Source organism: Cynocephalus volans, chromosome 1, assembly GCF_027409185.1.
Source record: "Cynocephalus volans isolate mCynVol1 chromosome 1, mCynVol1.pri, whole genome shotgun sequence".
Classification (NCBI taxonomy): Eukaryota; Metazoa; Chordata; class Mammalia; order Dermoptera; family Cynocephalidae; genus Cynocephalus; species Cynocephalus volans.
The window spans coordinates 28,093,904-28,111,032 of NC_084460.1; the positions used below are offsets into that span (position 1 = coordinate 28,093,904).

At 50.3% G+C, this 17,129-nt stretch overlaps 1 protein-coding gene across 3 annotated transcripts in view; it reads right to left on the reverse strand.

Annotated features, from left to right (window-relative positions):
* Positions 1-422: 422 nt before the first annotated feature.
* BCL2L1 (BCL2 like 1) overlaps positions 423-17,129 on the reverse strand; it is a 46,856-nt gene continuing 30,149 nt past the window's right edge. For all 3 annotated transcript variants that reach the window (XM_063110774.1, XM_063110766.1, XM_063110759.1), the window contains exon 3: positions 423-2,064. In XM_063110774.1, the coding sequence (XP_062966844.1) occupies positions 1,927-2,064 (138 nt within the window). In that variant the 3' untranslated portion in view covers positions 423-1,926. The remainder of the gene's footprint in view (positions 2,065-17,129) is intronic.

Below are 17,129 nucleotides of genomic sequence, written 5' to 3' on the forward strand. Positions count from 1 at the left end.
CCTACACCCTATAGCAGCCAGAGTCATGCTTATATTTGGTCTGTCTCCCCAACTAAAGGCAAAGACTTTGTTTGCTGCATAATCCCCAGTGCCTAGGACTGTGCCTGGGCAAAGAAGGGCTCAGTAAACATTTGCCAAGTGGCTACAGGACTGTTTCTCCCACTAGAATGTCAGCTCCTGAGGGCTGGACCTGGGTCTGTCCTGCTCACTCACAGTCCCAGGGCCCAGCACACAGCAGGTGCTCAGTAAAAACCCTGTCAACATATAGGTGAAGAATTCAGGCCCCAAGGGAGGAAGGGACTCGTCCAAGGCCCCCCAAGAAGGCAGCAGAGCTAGGACCAGAACCTGGCTCTCCAGGAGCTTCCTTGCCAGCCAAGCAGCCCCTCCTTTCCCCATCCCAGAACACACAAGAACTCAGGCCCTTTGTCCACTGAGTCAACACAGTTTATTACTGAACTGCACTTTCACCTTCACACAGACTATTTCAAAGAGCTGGAATAAGTGTGGGGTAAGGGTTGGGGGAGGGACAGGTGCCCCTCAGGAGCCAGGATCCCCCGGCCAGCTTCCCCGGACCAGGGTAGGGGAGGGAGCATCAGGCTGTCCAATCTCCGGGCACCAGCTCTCCACGTGCACGCGCACAGCAAGCCAGCAGCTCCTCACACATAAATACAGACACGCTTAACAAAAATAGTATATCATCTTCACAAGGAATAAAAACTAGTCTTGAATATGTACAGCAGAGAGCCCAGGGCGGCCAGGGCTAGGCCAGGACCCCCAAGGATGAGACAGGCCAAGGGTGGAGCAGAGGAGAGCCTGAAGGGTTCCTAGCCAGGCCACTCTGGCATTGGCAGCCCAGCTGCCCAGGCTGGATGGGGGTGGGGCATCTGCCCGGCCCAGCAGGACTGGTCCCTCCAGTCAGCCCCACCCCCACCCTGTGCACCAGGCTCTCCTTCCTGCCCTTCCTGCCTGAGGTAGGGAAGACCCTAGGGCTCCCAAAGCTGCTCCCGATAGCTCCCCTTCACCTCTGGGCCGAGGCCCCTGGATGCTGGACCCCATGGGCAGCAGCCCAAGGCAAAGATGCCACAGGCTGATCTTGCAGGAAGTGAGGCAGCTGAGGCCATCAACAGCTAAGGGGCACCTGTGTTGGGCCCAGTTGGTCCCTCAGTCGTGGTCATGGGAGCCAGGGGAGGGGAAGAGACCAGGGTAGTGCTAAACTGCAAGGGCCACCCTAGCTTTGGCATGGGGTGCTTCCTACAGCTATAGCCCCCTCCCTCCTGGGTGGGGCTGGCCTCTAGCCAGAGACTGCTGGAGGACATTTGGACTGCAAGTGGGGACTCTGGCCAGGCCAGAGGTAGGGAAGAGTCCTGGTCCTTGCTTCTTTATCCCAAGCAGCCTAAATCCCTAATTAGTCAAAATGGCTCTTGGGGGTGGGGATGGAAGGAAGGGGAGCCCTGGTCCGGGGGGGATGGGAAATGATTAATTCTGAGGCCACAAACATCAAAACAAAGGCAATCTAGTATCTCTTTCTGGGGAAGAAGTTCAGAAAACTTTCCACCTCTCTAGCAGGAAAGCATTCTTGGGGAGGCTAAGGGGTAATGGGAGGCTAAGGAGTTCCACCAATCAGGCAGGGTCCTGCCCCTAACCACAACCCCCCCATACCTGCCAGCCTCCATTGGGCAGATTGTGGGGAAACTTTGTGGATTTCGAGGCTAAGAGAACTGAGGTGTGGGGGAAGGTAGCTCTCACAGAAGCGTGTTAGATTTTAGAAAACTAACTGCAGGGGACCAGGTCTAGGCCCAACCCCATGATGGGTGGGTGGGCATGGGCTGCATGTAGTGGTTCTCCTGGTGGCAAAGGTGGCTGGACGGAGGGATGTGGTGGGGACAGTCAGGGGGAAGGGAGGGTGAGTGGGTGGTCAGTGTCTGGTCATTTCCGACTGAAGAGCGAGCCCAGCAGAACCACGCCAGCCACAGTCATGCCTGTCAGGAACCAGCGGTTGAAGCGCTCCTGGCCCTTCCGGCTCTCAGCTGCTGCATTGTTCCCATAGAGTTCCACAAAAGTGTCCTGCAGGGAGAGAGAAGGGAAGGTGCTGTTTGAGTCCTCAGATAGTAATGTGGGTGGGAGAGAGAAAAGGGGCTATCTGCATGCAATGGTCTTGGTGATTTGAAAAACTGTAGCCATCAGTGCCCACTCCGGGCCAGATAAATGGTTAAGGGCTGCCCTCTTTCTTGACCCCCAGCTGGGGATGATCAACCCATGTTATTGCTGAGGAAACAGGTATAGAGGGGGAAAGAGCTGTCTGGGGTCAGACAGCTAGGAAGCAGTACTCACTCTAGAACCTGAGGTGGGAAAGAGATGGTCAGGGGCAGGGACCTGACAGGGGGCCAGGTGGCTGGAGTGCAAGAGAAGAGGTGATCAGGGGAGATGAGGGTGCAGGCGTGAGCAGAAGCCAGACTGCGTGTATTCTAGAAGCTACAGAGGAGCTTGGAGTTGAGCCTGAGAGTAGTGCAGAGCCACTAGGCCTCAACCTTTCCACTGCTGTGCCCGAGTGAGGGAGAAGGGCCAGATGGAAAAGGAGCTTCTGGCTAAGGCAGGCTGGTGGGTGGGAAGGGCAAGGCAGGGCAGAGAGGGTAACAGCAATGCAGGACTGGGAGGCCAGCGTTATGGGGTCTATGAGACCCTGGCCCTGGCCCCCACCCCAAGAGGCATGACTCTGGGCCCAGGAGGAGGTAAGCAACAGCCCTCTGTCCTGGAGGTAGGTCAGGAGGGAAGCACATGATATGAGGAAGGAGGGGCTGTGGGATAAATTACCCAGCCCAGGTTGCTGCCAGCCTGTGTGACAGGGAGAGGGAAGCTTGGAGCACACTTTTACGAGTAAGCTTTGCACCCAATTTGTCCTTTAATCCTCCCAACAATGCTGCAGTGCAGGCTGACGTTCCCCATTTACAGACTAGGAAGCTAGGCCGCTGAGGACAGAGGGACTTATCAAGGTTACCAGCTATGTCAGTGGTATAATCAGAATCCAAACCTGGTGTCTTGCACCTAGAAATAAGTGCTCAGAACGTGTCTGTGGAACGAAAGAGTCACTGGCTGCTTCCAGAGCTCACACTCTTGCCTCTCCACCTAGAGCTCCCCCACACTGGGCCTACATTTCTACCTGGTCCCAACAGGCTGAATGGCTCCTCCCTCAGACAAGGCCTGTCATCACCAGTTGGCCCCAAGTCCCACCTGCCAACTGGAACCTTGCTCACTTGTGATACCTCCCTTCTAGTCTTGGTGATCACCCTCAGTCCATGCTCCACACAGAGAAAATTTCTTTTTTTTTTTTTTTTGTATTTTTCGTGACCGGCGCTCGCACCGGCCATTCCTATATGGGATCCGAACCCGCGGCGGGAGCGCCGCCGCGCTCCCAGCGCCGCACTCTCCCTAGTGCGCCACGGGTTCGGCCCAAAATTTACGACTGCATCCTATCTTTTTTTTTTTTTTTTTGTCTTTTTCGTGACCGGCAGCCAGTGAGTGCACCGGCCAGTCCTATATAGGATCCGAACCCACGGCGGGAGCGTCGCTGCGCTCCCAGTGCCGCACTCTCCCGAGTGCACCACGGGCTCCGCCACAGAGAAAATTTCTAAAAACACAGATCAGATCATAGCACACCTGTGCTTAAAGTCCTACAGTAACACTTAGAAAGCCAGGGCCATTTATTTTTGTATCCCTGGTACCTAGCAGAGTGCCACATGCTCTGAGCTCCAATTTGACTGAAAGAATACTCAACATTTATTAAGCCATTAGGGAGGTAGCAGTGACCCATGAACCAGAGCCCTTACCAGAAAGCTTATCATCTAGTTGGGGAAAGCAAGCAAATGGAGAAAGATCCTCCATTTAGGCCACACTCCATTCAGTCACTCCAAGCTCTCAACCTTCCCAAGGCTTCCTCTCACCTAGAATAAAGTCCCCACCCACTACCATAGTCAGCAAGATGTAATGAGATCTAGCACCGAACCCTTTCTGCCCTACTCCCCACTCTGTCCCCTGCACACTTCACTCCAGTCGTACTGGCCTGCCTGCTGTTCCTCCAACATTTCCTGCCCTAGAAGCTTGCTGTTCCTGCTGCCTGGAGTACCTGACCCCAGATCAGCACCTGCCCCACCCTCATTTCACTCATGACTCTGCTCAAACATCACCTCTTCAGAAGCCTTCACTGAGTACACTGACCACCCTGCATAAAATGGTCCCTGTACCATCTCTCTCCACCTATCCCCTTACCATACTTTATTTTTCTTCTCAGCACTTTTTTTTTTTTTTTTTTTTGGTGGCTGGCTGGTACGGAGATCTGAACCCTTGACTTTGGTGTTATATCACGCTCTAGCCAACTGAGCTAACTGGCCAGCACCCCAACCTCCGCCCCCCCTTTTTTTGCAGCTGGCTGGTACAGGGGTCCTAACCCATGACCTTGGTGTTACCAGCTCCATGTTCTCCCAAGTGAGCTAACCGACCAGTCCCTCTTCTCAGCACTTTTCATAACCAGATCCTATACTTTCTATTTATGATTTGTCTCCTGTACTAGATGTACTTGATAAGGGCAGAGATCCTGTCTTGTTCCTATACACCCAGTGCTCAGAGCAGTATCTGGCACATGGTGCTCAATAAATACAAGAGTACAACAAGTGTATTGAGTATCTACTAAGTACCAGGCTCTGTTACCCCATTTTGCCTTCATCAGAATCCCCAGAGGTAGAGACTTGAGCCCCATTTTCATGGATGACATGACTGAGGTTTAAAGTAGAGAACACTAACAGATGGCAGAGCCAGGACAGACTGCAGGACTGCCTGGCTTCAGAGTGAGGGCTCCTACAGCAGGACAATTTCCTTATTTCAGGGGGCTTGGGGAACCTGTCCTGCCAGTAGTGCTGAAAGGATTCCAAGGAAAAGGAATGTGGGAGCAGGGTTGAGGTAGAGCCCAGGTCTGAGAACAGGAGGACAATGACTGGCCTGGGTATGCCTCCCTATCCATCTTGACCAGCCTCTGCAGGTCTTGGCAGACAAGAAAACTCTTATGGGAGGTTTAATTTTTCTGCTCCCAAGTTAAGGAGACCCAGACAGAGTCACAAAAAAAGACTTAACTGTGATGTGGGAGAGTTCTGGGCTGTGGAGAGCATGGGAGAAGAGAGACCATGGCCAGAAAGCCCTGGTTATCCCAAGGGGCCAAATGTCCCATAAGAACCCAGGGACACTGGGGTTGCAGCCAAAGTGGGAGAGGCCTGGCTCCCTTGATGGGAACTTTGCTGAACTAGAGGGCTGGCAGCCATAGGAAATTTTCAGCTCCAGGGCTGGGTTGGAATAAACAGGCCTTGTCCCTGCAAGGGCACAAAGCATTCACTGTCCAGGAACCATCATTCCAGGGTGGAGGGGACATTCTTATTTCAGTGCCACAGAGAACAAGGCACTGAGCCGTCCAGTCCCCACTTATGCGTTCCTAGCCAGGACAACCTTCATCTCCACTTCGGGAGCTCCTGGGGAGGAGGAGGAGGATTTCCAGGGGCGTGGATTCTGGGGATTGCTTTTGCAAAGAGAGCATGAGCAAAATGGGGTGTGCTATTCCAGGGCGGGTGCTGGAGAGGCCGTGGTGTGGGTATATTTAGCCCACAGTTCACACAACACACTTAGAAACAAACAGCCACTTTCTCAGTGGGCGGCTGCTCTGGATAAATAAACAGGACTGCAGAGCAGCCCTGGTCTGGAAAAGCAGAGATAAGCCCCCACTTCTCCTTGGGCAGCTCCCACTGGTTTTAGCCAGGCCTGGCATGGTAGGCAGGGGATGAGGTGTAAGGGTGGGTTGCAGGGAGGTCTCTAATGTCACAGAGGTTTCCAGGAGACCCAGGCTCAAGGGCCTGTCTGCATCCTCAGCTTGGGTTAGAGCAAAATGGGGGAGGTTTCTCTTTGTAGTTGACTGCTATCATGGGGATCCATGTACGGGTTGGGTTTTTGCTACTGGGGAAAGGCAAAGGCTAATGATCTCCATGGGAGAGTCAAGGACTCCCAGCCAGGCAGATCCCACAAGTTAACAAGGCCAATCCACCTGCTCATTCTACAGTTTCTCACAGCAGTTTGTGGTAGAGCCTAGATTAGGAACCTGGGTCTCCTGACTTGGTCCCCAGGAGAGGCCCAGGCTGAGACCACTTTCAGGGTCCTTCCTTCAATAATCCTGGCCATGCAAGTGCAATGGCCCCACACAATATATTCCAGAGCTTCATACCCTCATGCCTTTGTCAACCCCCCTGCGTCCTCTAACTGGTCACCCTCCCCACATCTCTGTTCCTCAGTTAGCCAACCTCTACTCAGCCAACAAGACTCCACTTTGGAGTCCCCTCTTCCCTGTTCTTCCCTCCTCCAACTCTGGAATGTCTCCTTTGTGATCCCAGGGTCCCTGGACTTTTGTTCATATCATAAATATTTATTGAGTACCAACTATGCTCCAAGTCTGGCATTAGAAATATAGCAGTGAACAAGGTTTTCATGTACTTATGTTCTAGTTCCTTCTCAATGGCAGTGAGATTACCGCCAACGAGGCAAGGTGAAAAATTCTTAGATATTACAGTGGTTTATGGCTCTGAACAGGGCCACAGTACATAAGGAGATACACAGTATAACTGTGGTATTCAAATTTCATGGGATGGCAATTAGGACAAAAAAAGATTCTTTTGTGGTGGGGGGTGGTGATGATTAGTGGGAAGCAGAGAGAGAACAAGAAAAAAAAAAAAGAATTTCAAAGATGATGGTGTTTTGAAGAAAATAAGTCATGGGAAGGTAGCAGAGAATACCTGGGGGACTGATGTAGGTGCAGTGGTCAGAGCTCTCTCCAAGGAAGTGAGGTTTGATCTGAGACCTGAATGACACAGTGGTAGTGGCCATGAGAGGATTAAAAAATCTTGAGTAAGAAAGAACATGTTCCAGCAGAGGCAACAAGTGCAAAGGCTCTCAGGCAGGCGGGTAGGAAGGGTGTCCCTAGGTTCAGGGACCAAGTCTGACCCAGGTCTGAAACTTGGGGTCTACCCAGACAGGCACGGACTGACTTTAACTAGATCTCTGTCCAGAGGCAGTGAACTAACAATGCAGGTCACCCTGTGGCCAGCTGCGACCCTGCAGAAGTCAGGCGAAAACAGTGGCATGATGCCCAAGAGATGGGGCCCAAGTGCCAGGGTTACCACCCACACTGCCAGGGGCTGAAACACAGCCCCTGCTTGAATCTGATTCCACCTTCTGATTCCCAACCTTCTCTCTCACCTCCCGCATTTCCACGCTTCTTCCTAGCGGTGTGACTTTGAGCAGGTTACTTCACCTCTTTGGCCCACAGTGTCCTCACTTGTTAAACAACAATAATAAAATAATAATAATGGTTATTATGATAGCTGAACTTTATTGAATGTCTCACCTGTGCCAGGCATTGAGCTAAAGCACTTTACCTCCACTAGGCCATATTCCCCAATTACATGTAAAATCATATTCACTCAAGAGATTATTTTTTGTCCTATCTCCCCAATTAGGCAGTGTGGTTTTGTTATCTGTATATCTAGAACCTGGTGCTATACCTGGAACATAGCAGGTGCCATTCTAAATGAATCTCTTTTATTTATTTATTTATTTATTTATTTGGCAGCTGGCCAGAATGGGGATCTGAACCCTTGACCTTGGTGTTATACCAACACGCTCTAACCAACTGAGCTAACTAGGCAGCCCTAAATGAATATATTTTAGATGAACAAATAAATGAATACTTTCATTTAATCCTGATTACATTTATCTTTATTTTTTAATTTTTTGGTGGCTGGGATACCTACATCAACAATCTGGCTCTAGTGTCTTTGCTCATAACCTCAGGGAGGTGCTCTCCTCAATTTCAAAAGGACAGTACTTCCCAAAGCCCCCCCCATCATGGGCTAGGTGCATGCACTTCTGTGACTGAAGGAGGTCCTTATTCTAAGTCCAGGTAAACTGAGGCTCAGGTATACTGAGAGACCTGGCCAAAGTGGATAAGTGGGAAGCCAGTTTCAAGCCCCAGGATGTTCAGCAGCAAATCCCATATTCTAGGCCAGGGATATGACATTTGGGTAAAGAGGCCTGAGGCCACCAGATGAATGCACGAGCACTGGCCCCAGCCAGCTTAGGGGAACTGAGTGCCCCAGGAAAAGGATGTGACGAAGACCAGGAGGGAAAGTGAAACCCTTCCGTCCTGGCTTCAGTGGGGAACAAGCGCCTGTGCCAGACAGGCCCTTCCTTCCTCTTGGGTGACTCTGGAGGGCTCAGGCCCACAGCTTCCTTCCTGCTTGGTTATTTCAGGAAAGAGGTAGGTGGAGAAGAAGGGGCTCCTAGCAGCCAGGGAAAGTGCCAGGAACATCAGAACTGTACCCTGCTCTGGCCTCATCACAGCCCTGCACAGGCAGGCTGTGCATCACTTGCAGAGTCACTTTCTGCTCCTGGCCTCAGTTTCCCTGAGGGAGAGGCTGATAAATGCCTGCTGAGTAGATAAACAAGGCCTTGTTAGGAGATCCCTGGGAGATGGCAGGAAGGGGGGCAGGGCAAATGGAGCGGCCTTATCACTCTCTTGGCAGGGAATTGCAGGCGGAGACTCGGAAGAAGTGAGGTTTGTGGTTAGAATCCACTTCCCTTGGCTTTCCCAGGGGAGCTGTTAGCCTCAGAGATGTGAGAGAAACACAGCCTTTCTCCTCTACCCTGGGGGAACATAGGTCTGGATGTAGGCAACTTGGGAGAGGCAGCTCAATGGGGCAGGGGCAAAGAGATGGGTGTCCAGACTGTGCTGGGGTCAACACTTCAATTCCGTCAGCACAGCTATGGGCATCATAGCAAGCCTCAGTTCCTCCTGCCTTAACCTCACAAGGCAGTGGTGGTATCAGGGGGTTAAAGCACTTGATGAAGCAAGGTGACCTTGGTGTTACTGGCTGAAGGGGGTGTCATGGGGCGACCCAAGCCATTTAGGCTTGAAGGAATATTTGGAGGCAACCTCACAACAAACTTCATGTTAATCTTCCTCCAACTCTGCCCCTGTCAGCTGCCAGCCGCTCCTCCCCCGCCTCTTCCCCCACATTTAGTTCTAAGAAGCTAAGCCTAACAGATGTGCTCATTTCTCAGAAAAGGAAGTGGTTGTGCCGGGAGGAGATAACACCTCCGCTGGAGAATCAAGAAAGCTATCGGGCAGCAGTGCAAGCGGGCAGCAGTGCAAGCGTGGGCTTTCCATCTCCTCAGATCAGAACCAGGGTGCTGTGCCTGGAGGCAGAGAGAGAGAATTCAGAAAAGCATTTATTGGGGGCAGAGAGGCTCATTTGGAAGCTTATGACCTCCTTCCTGATAATGATAAAACAATTGATATTTACTAGGTACCAGGCATGGTGCTAAGTGTTTCACGTATAAGAATTCACTTAATCCTCACAATAACCTCATTGAATAAGTGCTGTTATTATTCTCCATGTTACAGATGAGGAGACAGGAGCAGAGAGGTCAAGTCACCCTCGCAAGGTCACGCAGTTCATAAGTGTCGTTGAGTTGGGATTTGTTTGGTTTTTTTTTTTTTTTTTTTTTTTTAAAAGATGACCGGTAAGGGGATCTTAACCCTTGACTTGGTGTTGTCAGCACCACACTCAGCCAGTGAGTGAACCGGCCATCCATATACGGGATCCGAACCCGGGGCCTTGGTGTTATCAGCACCGCACTCTACCGAGTGAGCCACGGGCCGGCCCCTTTGTTTGGTTTTTTTGGTGGCTGGCTGGGACGGGGAACCGAACCCTTGACCTTGGTGTTACAATGCCGTGCTCTAACCAGCTGAGCTAATCGGCCAGCCCTAGAGCCAGGATTTGAATCTAGGCAGTCTGGCTCCAGAGCCAAAGCATTAAACCACTCCTGGGGAGAGATGCTATGTGTTCATGTGTATTCGCCCCCAGCTAATACCCCCATTTCACAGATGGGGTTCATTCAGAAAGGTACAATGCCAAGGGCACATAGTAGATCTGTTTCATTCAGCATGGTCCATACCTGTGGGAGTTTACAGTCATCTCTAGGGCATTCTCTATTTACACACTTGTGATGGGGAGCGCCCTCCTTCCTGGGCATAGCATTTCATCTTTGGACAGCCCCACTGGAACACTCTTCCCTGTTAGGGAGCTGAAGCCTCTCTCCCTCTATCTCCCTTCACTGACTGGCCTTAGTTCTGGTCCTCTCTCCTCTGCTGCTCTCCTGCAACTCTGTTCCAAGAGTTGCCCAAGAAGCCAACATGGGCAGGCAGAGGAAGCTTTGTCAGTCTCACTCCGGGCCCCAGGCCAGGTCCTGCTCCTCTCCCAGTATCAGTTTCCTCATTTGTAAAATGGAGGTGCTATCTGGATGAGGACAAATTAACTTCTATTTCTCCACCAAGCTGGGCTGCCAGAGCTCAGAGTAGGCAGGTAACCGATAAGCCTTGCGACTAGACTAAGATGTTTAGCTTTGGGCCTCATCTATAAAATGGTGATACAAAATGTCCTTATTTCAAAAGAACACTGTGAGGATTCAATAGTAATACATGTAAAGCTCTCAGAACTATGCATGGCACACAACAAACTGAGTAAGTGTCAGCTACTACTGCTGTTCTTACTCTCAGACCAAGGCTCAGCTGCAAAGCCCTGACTGAAGGGTTTCCTCAGCTTCATCTACGACCAGGCTGCTTCATTCCTCACATTCCATGTTCTGTTCAGCCTCAGGACCTTTGCCCATACTGGTCCTTCTGCCGAGCTCTCTCCTGTTTATCGATTAGGTCTTAAACCACACGTCACTTCTTCAAAAAGCCCAGCTGCCTGTTTCCTCCCTCATTTGACCATGGGCTCTGTCCCCTGGACCTAGCCCAGGGCAGGCCCCAGAGAAGGTGCTGAAGAGTATGGCTGACCAGTGGAGAGTGAGGAAGGAAGAGAAGAAAGGCCAGTTCCCTCTCTCTTCATCCTCATCCTCACTGCCTGGCAAAACTAGGAGGTCCTGAGATATCAGGCAATTGGGCTGGCTGCCCAGAATTCTCCAGACACCAAGTTCTCCCAGGCTCAGTAAGTGGGACAGGAAGTTTATAGGAAGGTTCTAGAAAAGGAATCTTCTACACTGTGCTGAGGCAACAGGCAGGAGGGATTGGAGTAACAACCTACAAGAACTAGGGCCAACCCTCTCCCTAAAATTCTGTTTCCTTTTGGGGTCTTTGTCCCCAAGTGCTCCATGGTCCAAAGCAGCTTCTCCTTCCTCCTTTCTGCCTAAAGCTATGCCCACTACCTCGTCTGGTGCTGATCAGTGTTGGATGCTGTAGAGAAAAGATAGTGGATGTAGGTTTTGCTTCCCAGCTCCATCATTGGTTTGCTTGGGGTGCGTTGATTCTCCTGTCTGGGATGCTGGGAAAGTCTGGGACTTCCCCCATCTGTAAAATGAAGGGGAACATTTCAAAGGGCTCCTATAAGTTCTACAGTGTAAGGAGGATGGAAGTAACTCACACATAGATGAATGAGCAGCTACCTGGGTTTCTCTCAGGGGTATCCAAGACATCCAGTAATTAGAGTGTAAGGTGAGAAGCAACATTCTGGAGTAGAAGGCCTTGTTGCTACAGAAAGGTTTTAACCTCCTCCACCTCAAAGCCTGTTGAGCCTTGCCCTCAAACTTGTGGGATGCCAGAGAGAGAGGGCAATGGGCAAATCTATGACCCATGTCCAGCTCCTTGGAGGGGCCAGAACTTATCAGGCTCTGCCCCTGTGGCCTCAACCTCTTCACCTCAGCAGTGCCTCCAACTAGTCCAGACAAGTCCTGGATATTTTCAGCCACCTTTATCTGATCGGAAATGGTTGGAATTCCAAAGCAGAAGGCAACAGCTCTGGAGGATTTGGGGATGGGAACAAATCCCTGCAACAGTCTTCCCTTCCCTCTGTACATATGAATGCTTATACCTCCTGTAACCAAAAACTCAAGAGCTGAAGGCTCCCACGGGGTTGCATTTCCTACATTCCGGTTCCTTCTAGTCTTTTCCCCTTTTCATCTCTGCTTCAGTCTGCCACCCCTCCCAAGGTGCAAAACAGTAAGATTCCTGGGATGGTGCCAGGAGGGCTGGAGCACTCTTTCTGTACTCAGTGATGCCGAGGGAGGGGCCACCCAGAGGTGTGCTGTTCACAGCCAACACCCAGAGCACCGATGAACTGCAAAAGAACCACTACCACCACCACTATTAGTAGGCCCAGAAGCACCTCACTGTCCCACCTGATGTGTCATCTAGACTGCCCAGAAATCTTAAGAGTGTCATGATCTCCAGTTCACAGAGATGTCTAATTCACCCCCCTCCCTGAACAGATGGGAAACTGAGACCTAGAAGAGGTGAAGGAACATCCTCCCCCAAGACCTCACCCAGGGACAGGGGAGAGCCTGGCCTTGGGCCTCCTGACCCCTGGAGTAAGACATTGTGGCTTCCAATATCAATTCTGCAACTACCTGGCTGCTGGACCTGGGGCAAGACCCTTTATTCCTCTGAGCCTGGTGTTCCAGATGTAAAGTGAGAACACCTGTATCTACTTCACAAGCTGGCAGCAGAATTAAATGGTTCATGGTAACTGTTCAATGAATGTTAGCTGTTGTTATTTTATTTTATTTATTTTTTTTTTTCCGTGACCGGCGCTCAGCCAGTGAGTGCACCGGTCATCCTTATATAGGATCCGAACCCGCGGCGGCGGGAGCGACGCCGCGCTGCTAGCGCAGCACGCTACTGAGTGCGCCACGGGCTCAGCCCAGTTTATTTTTTTACAGCTAAAAACGAGTGGCTCCATTTGTGCTTCTCATAGTGCCTCTCATAGTTATAAACAAAAAAATAACAGCTAATATTTGCTGAGCTAATATTTACTGCTTGAATTCTCAAAATCTTGCAAATAGGTATCATCCCCGTTTTACTAATGAGGAAACTAAGACTCAGAGAGGTAATGAGACTTTGCCTGAGGTCACTGGTTACTAGTGAGGGTGTCTGACTCCATAGCACATTAAATTTGCCAATGCAATAGATGAAGAGGGACTTTACTAAGCCTGCCTTCCTTCACCTTTTCATCCATCAACATTTATTGAGAATCTGCTACTCTTAGGCCCTGGAAGTCGGAGATGATTTTGAGCACAAGGAAGTAGCCTGCACACTGGTTCCCTGGGTGCCTCAAGGGGTGGGAAAGGGAAGGGTGTGCTGATGGCTACTCTGTGCTTAATCTTTTCCTCCACCAACCCAGCCCTGCAAGGCCAGTACTTGCAGAGAGAGCTCCTGGCTCTCTGTGGTCATTATCTTGGAAACAAGTGATGCCAAGTAGCTTTGGTAGAGCTGTTAGCTGAGCTTTCTAAGATAGAACATGACCTCTTTTTGAGCCATGTTGACCTATGGAGTTGTAGGAAGGCTCAGACAAGCTGCCCTGCTTAGTTCTGGGCATTCATTCATTCAACAAATCTTTATTAAGTGCCCAGTAAGTGTCAGGCACTATGCTAAGTGCTGGGGATAAAGCAGTAACTAAATCAGATGAAAATTCCTACCTGTATGAGTTATAATCTAATGGGAAGAGACAGGCAATAAACAAATGTGTCAGATGGTGATAAGTGTTAAGGGGGGTAGAGAGAAACATGGAAGGCGGCAGGATTAGAATCCATGGTCAAGGAAAACTTCTTGAGGAGGTGACATTTGATTAGAGACCTGAGTGAAGTGAGGGAACAGGCATCGCAAGTATCTGAGAATAGGCAGCAGGAACAACAGCAGAAAAGGCTCTGAGGCAGGAACAGGCTCGAGGGGCTCCAGGAAGAGGAAAGATGCCATTGGAGCTGAAGCCAAGTGAATGAGGGGAGACTAGCAGTAATGAGGTCTGGAGCTAGCCAACATCCAGATTGTGCAGGGCCTTCTGGGCCATTTAAGGACTTGGACTTGTCTTGTAGAAGCACTGCAGGGTTGTGAGCAGGGAAGAGACACAATCCGACTCTGGTTTTAACAGAGTGGTGCCAAGAGGGCTGGAACACTCTGCAGCGAACAATGCTGAGGGAGGGGCCACCCAGAGGTGTGCTGTTCACAGCCAACACCCAGGGCACCGATAAACTGCAAAAGAAAATCACCACCACTGCCACAAGGCCCAGAAGAAACTCACTGTCCCACCTGATGTGACATGTGGACCACCCAGAAATCTGGCTGCTGGGTGAAAATGTTCAGGGGCGAGGGTAGAAGCAAGAGGTCTGGTGAGGAGCTGATGCACCCATCCACAGGAAATATAATGGTGGCTTGGCCACGATGGTGCCAGGGATGCTGGTAAGGGCAGCCAGATTTAGAATTTATTTTTAAAAGTAAAGCTGAAAGAATTTGCTGATGGATTGCATATGGACTACGGAAGTTGCTTGCCTCTCTGGTCTTCTGTTTCCCATCTACAAAAGGCAGGGGAAGAAGCCTTTGAGGATTTTTTTCCTCAAGGAAAATAGTTTGATAACTGTGGGGACCCAGATCAAGAAAGAGACAAAACCATTTCTGCTGCTCTCATGGAGGCAAAAAACATTTGCTCACCAGGTACTGAAGGGTGGACCACAATAAGAGCAGGAAGGTAGGGGCTGGACGGAGACAGTGAGGCAAAGGGAGGGCAGGGGTTTGCTGAGGCTGTGATGTTCCCCCTTTCAGCACACACATCACCCAACCACCAGGCATGTGCAGGGCCACGGAGTAGACAGGCTGGGGGTTGGGGGTGGTGGGGTGGTTGCTTTGTATTACGAGGGAAGGGGCATCAGAGCTGTGTGTCCAGGAGTCATCTTTAAATCCTCTCTAGCTCTCATCTGTCCCTATATACCAATGGATCTATATTCAAAATTTATCCAGAATTTCACTACTCACAACCTCCATTGCTGTCATTTGGTCCAATCCAACATCACTTCTTGCCTGTACTGCTGTAACAGCCTTCTTACTGGTGTCCCAGATTCTTGTCTACCCCATGGTCCCTTCACTGCACAGCAGCCAGCGAGGTCAACAAAGTCGGTTCCTGTCTGTTCAAAATCCTTTACTGCCTTCCCATCGCACCCAGAGGAAGAGCCAAAGTGTCTCACCATGGCTCACACAAACCTTCTTTCTACCACTTTCTCCCCTGCTCACTCTGTTCTAGCCACACTCATCTATTGTGCTCTCCCGCAAACATGCCAAACACACTCTTCTCACTTTGGGGCCTTTCTACTTGTACCCTCTGTCTGGAATGTTCTTTTCACAGTTACATGGTTTACTCCCTCAGGTCATGCAGCAGATCTCTACTCACGTGTCTCCTCTTCAGAGACCTTTCTCAATCACCCTTTATTTAAAAAAAACACCAAAAGCTGCTCCTACCCATGTTCCTATCACTCTCTGTCATCTTAGAACACAAACTCCATTAAGGCAGGTATCCCCAGTAGCTAGAATGGTGGTTGGCATATAGTAGACACTCAGTAAGTATTTACTAAATGAATGCATGGAAAGACAACTTACTATTACTATTACTATTATAAAAAGAAAACCAGTATCATTTAACACAAATGGAAATCAACATAAAATACATTGACTATTAAAATAAAAAATGTCAATTTGCATATCACCTATAAGTTATCTTGAAGATCAACGGTACATGTATCAATCTTGGTCCAACACCTTTACAAAGGAGATACGTGAAGCCCAGGGCAGGAAAAAGCTCGGACCAGAGTCAGCCAGCCAGTTGGAGGCCAGTCCAGAGCAGCCACACAGGGGCACACTCCCACCTCTCCAGCCTTGGCACCACAACCCCGCCCTCCAGAGTGCAGACAAAGAGACTGAATCTCAGGAAAGGTGTAGGTTGGACCAATGGAGACTGTCTGAGGGATCAGGAAAGCCCTCCCTTGGGCCAGGCATAGAGCTGGCAGTACTGCTGAAGAGAACAAAGGCCAAAGAGGAGTGTGCCTGGCTGGAGGAGCCTCGTGGGGCTGCATGGGGGACGGGCACGCATGAACCTGTAAGTGAGGTCCATGGAGACCAGACAGCTGAGAACAGAAATGAAAACAGCCTAGGTCCCAAAGGGTGGCAGCTTCAATCCTGTAAACACCAGACAGGCTTGGGGGTTCAGGTGCAGGTCTGGGGACGCAGCTGAGCCCAGGGGGAGGATGGGACCTCCCTAGTCTCCTCCATCAGTGATGATGACTCTAAGCTGAGCTGAGCAGAAGCACCACCAATCCAGCTGCTAGTCACTCCAGACATCAGACATTAAGGAGGAAAAGAAGAGCTACCCTCCCAAACCCCACATTCCAGATGGTCTCTTCCAACACCCTGTTCAGTCCCAGCCAGCTCTGCCCATATGGGCCCCTGGGGATTTGATCTCTGTTTAGAGGGGACCATCCTTTTCCCACCCCTGTGGGATTTGGTGAAGATGGCTGCAGGTGCAGGGGGTGAAGCTAGAGCTATTATAACTGCCAGGCCAGCAATGCCTGACCTACATCTCTATGGTTGGTTGCATGCAAAGAAAAATACTAGGGATTTCCGTTGATGTTCACCAGATGCAGCAGCCGGGGGAAGGCTGGGCCTTCTGAAGGCCTGTTGTGAGTAGGGCAGGATGGGTAACAAGGTGGCTGGGATAGGTGAGAGTGCTGGCCTCCAAATTATATCCTGGCTTTGGGGACTTACCTAGATTTCAGACACTCTATAAAATTTTTATCTTCTTTCTACCAATATCCTCCACTAAAGCTTTTTTTCCCCCTTCTTCTAGTATATTATTCCTATTAAAAATTTAAAGAGAGAGAGAGAGAGAGAGAAACAGCTTCTATTTAGAAAAAAGCTCCCCAAACCGAACAGTTGTTCTTATTGTAAACCACTGACATTTTGTGGGTTTTTCTGTTTTTTTTTTTAAAAGGTGACCAGTAAGGGGATCTTAACCCTTGACTTGGTGTTGTCAGCACCACGCTCACCCAGTGAGCTAACCGGCCATCCCTATATAGGGATCCGAACCCGTGGCCTTGGTGTTAGCAGCACCACACTCTCCCAAGTGAGCCACGGGCCGGCCCTAAACCACTGACGTTTTGAATGAGGGTTTAGTTTTTCATAGAAAAAAGGCAAACTGAAAGTTTTGCATGGTACTGTGAAAAGAACCTGG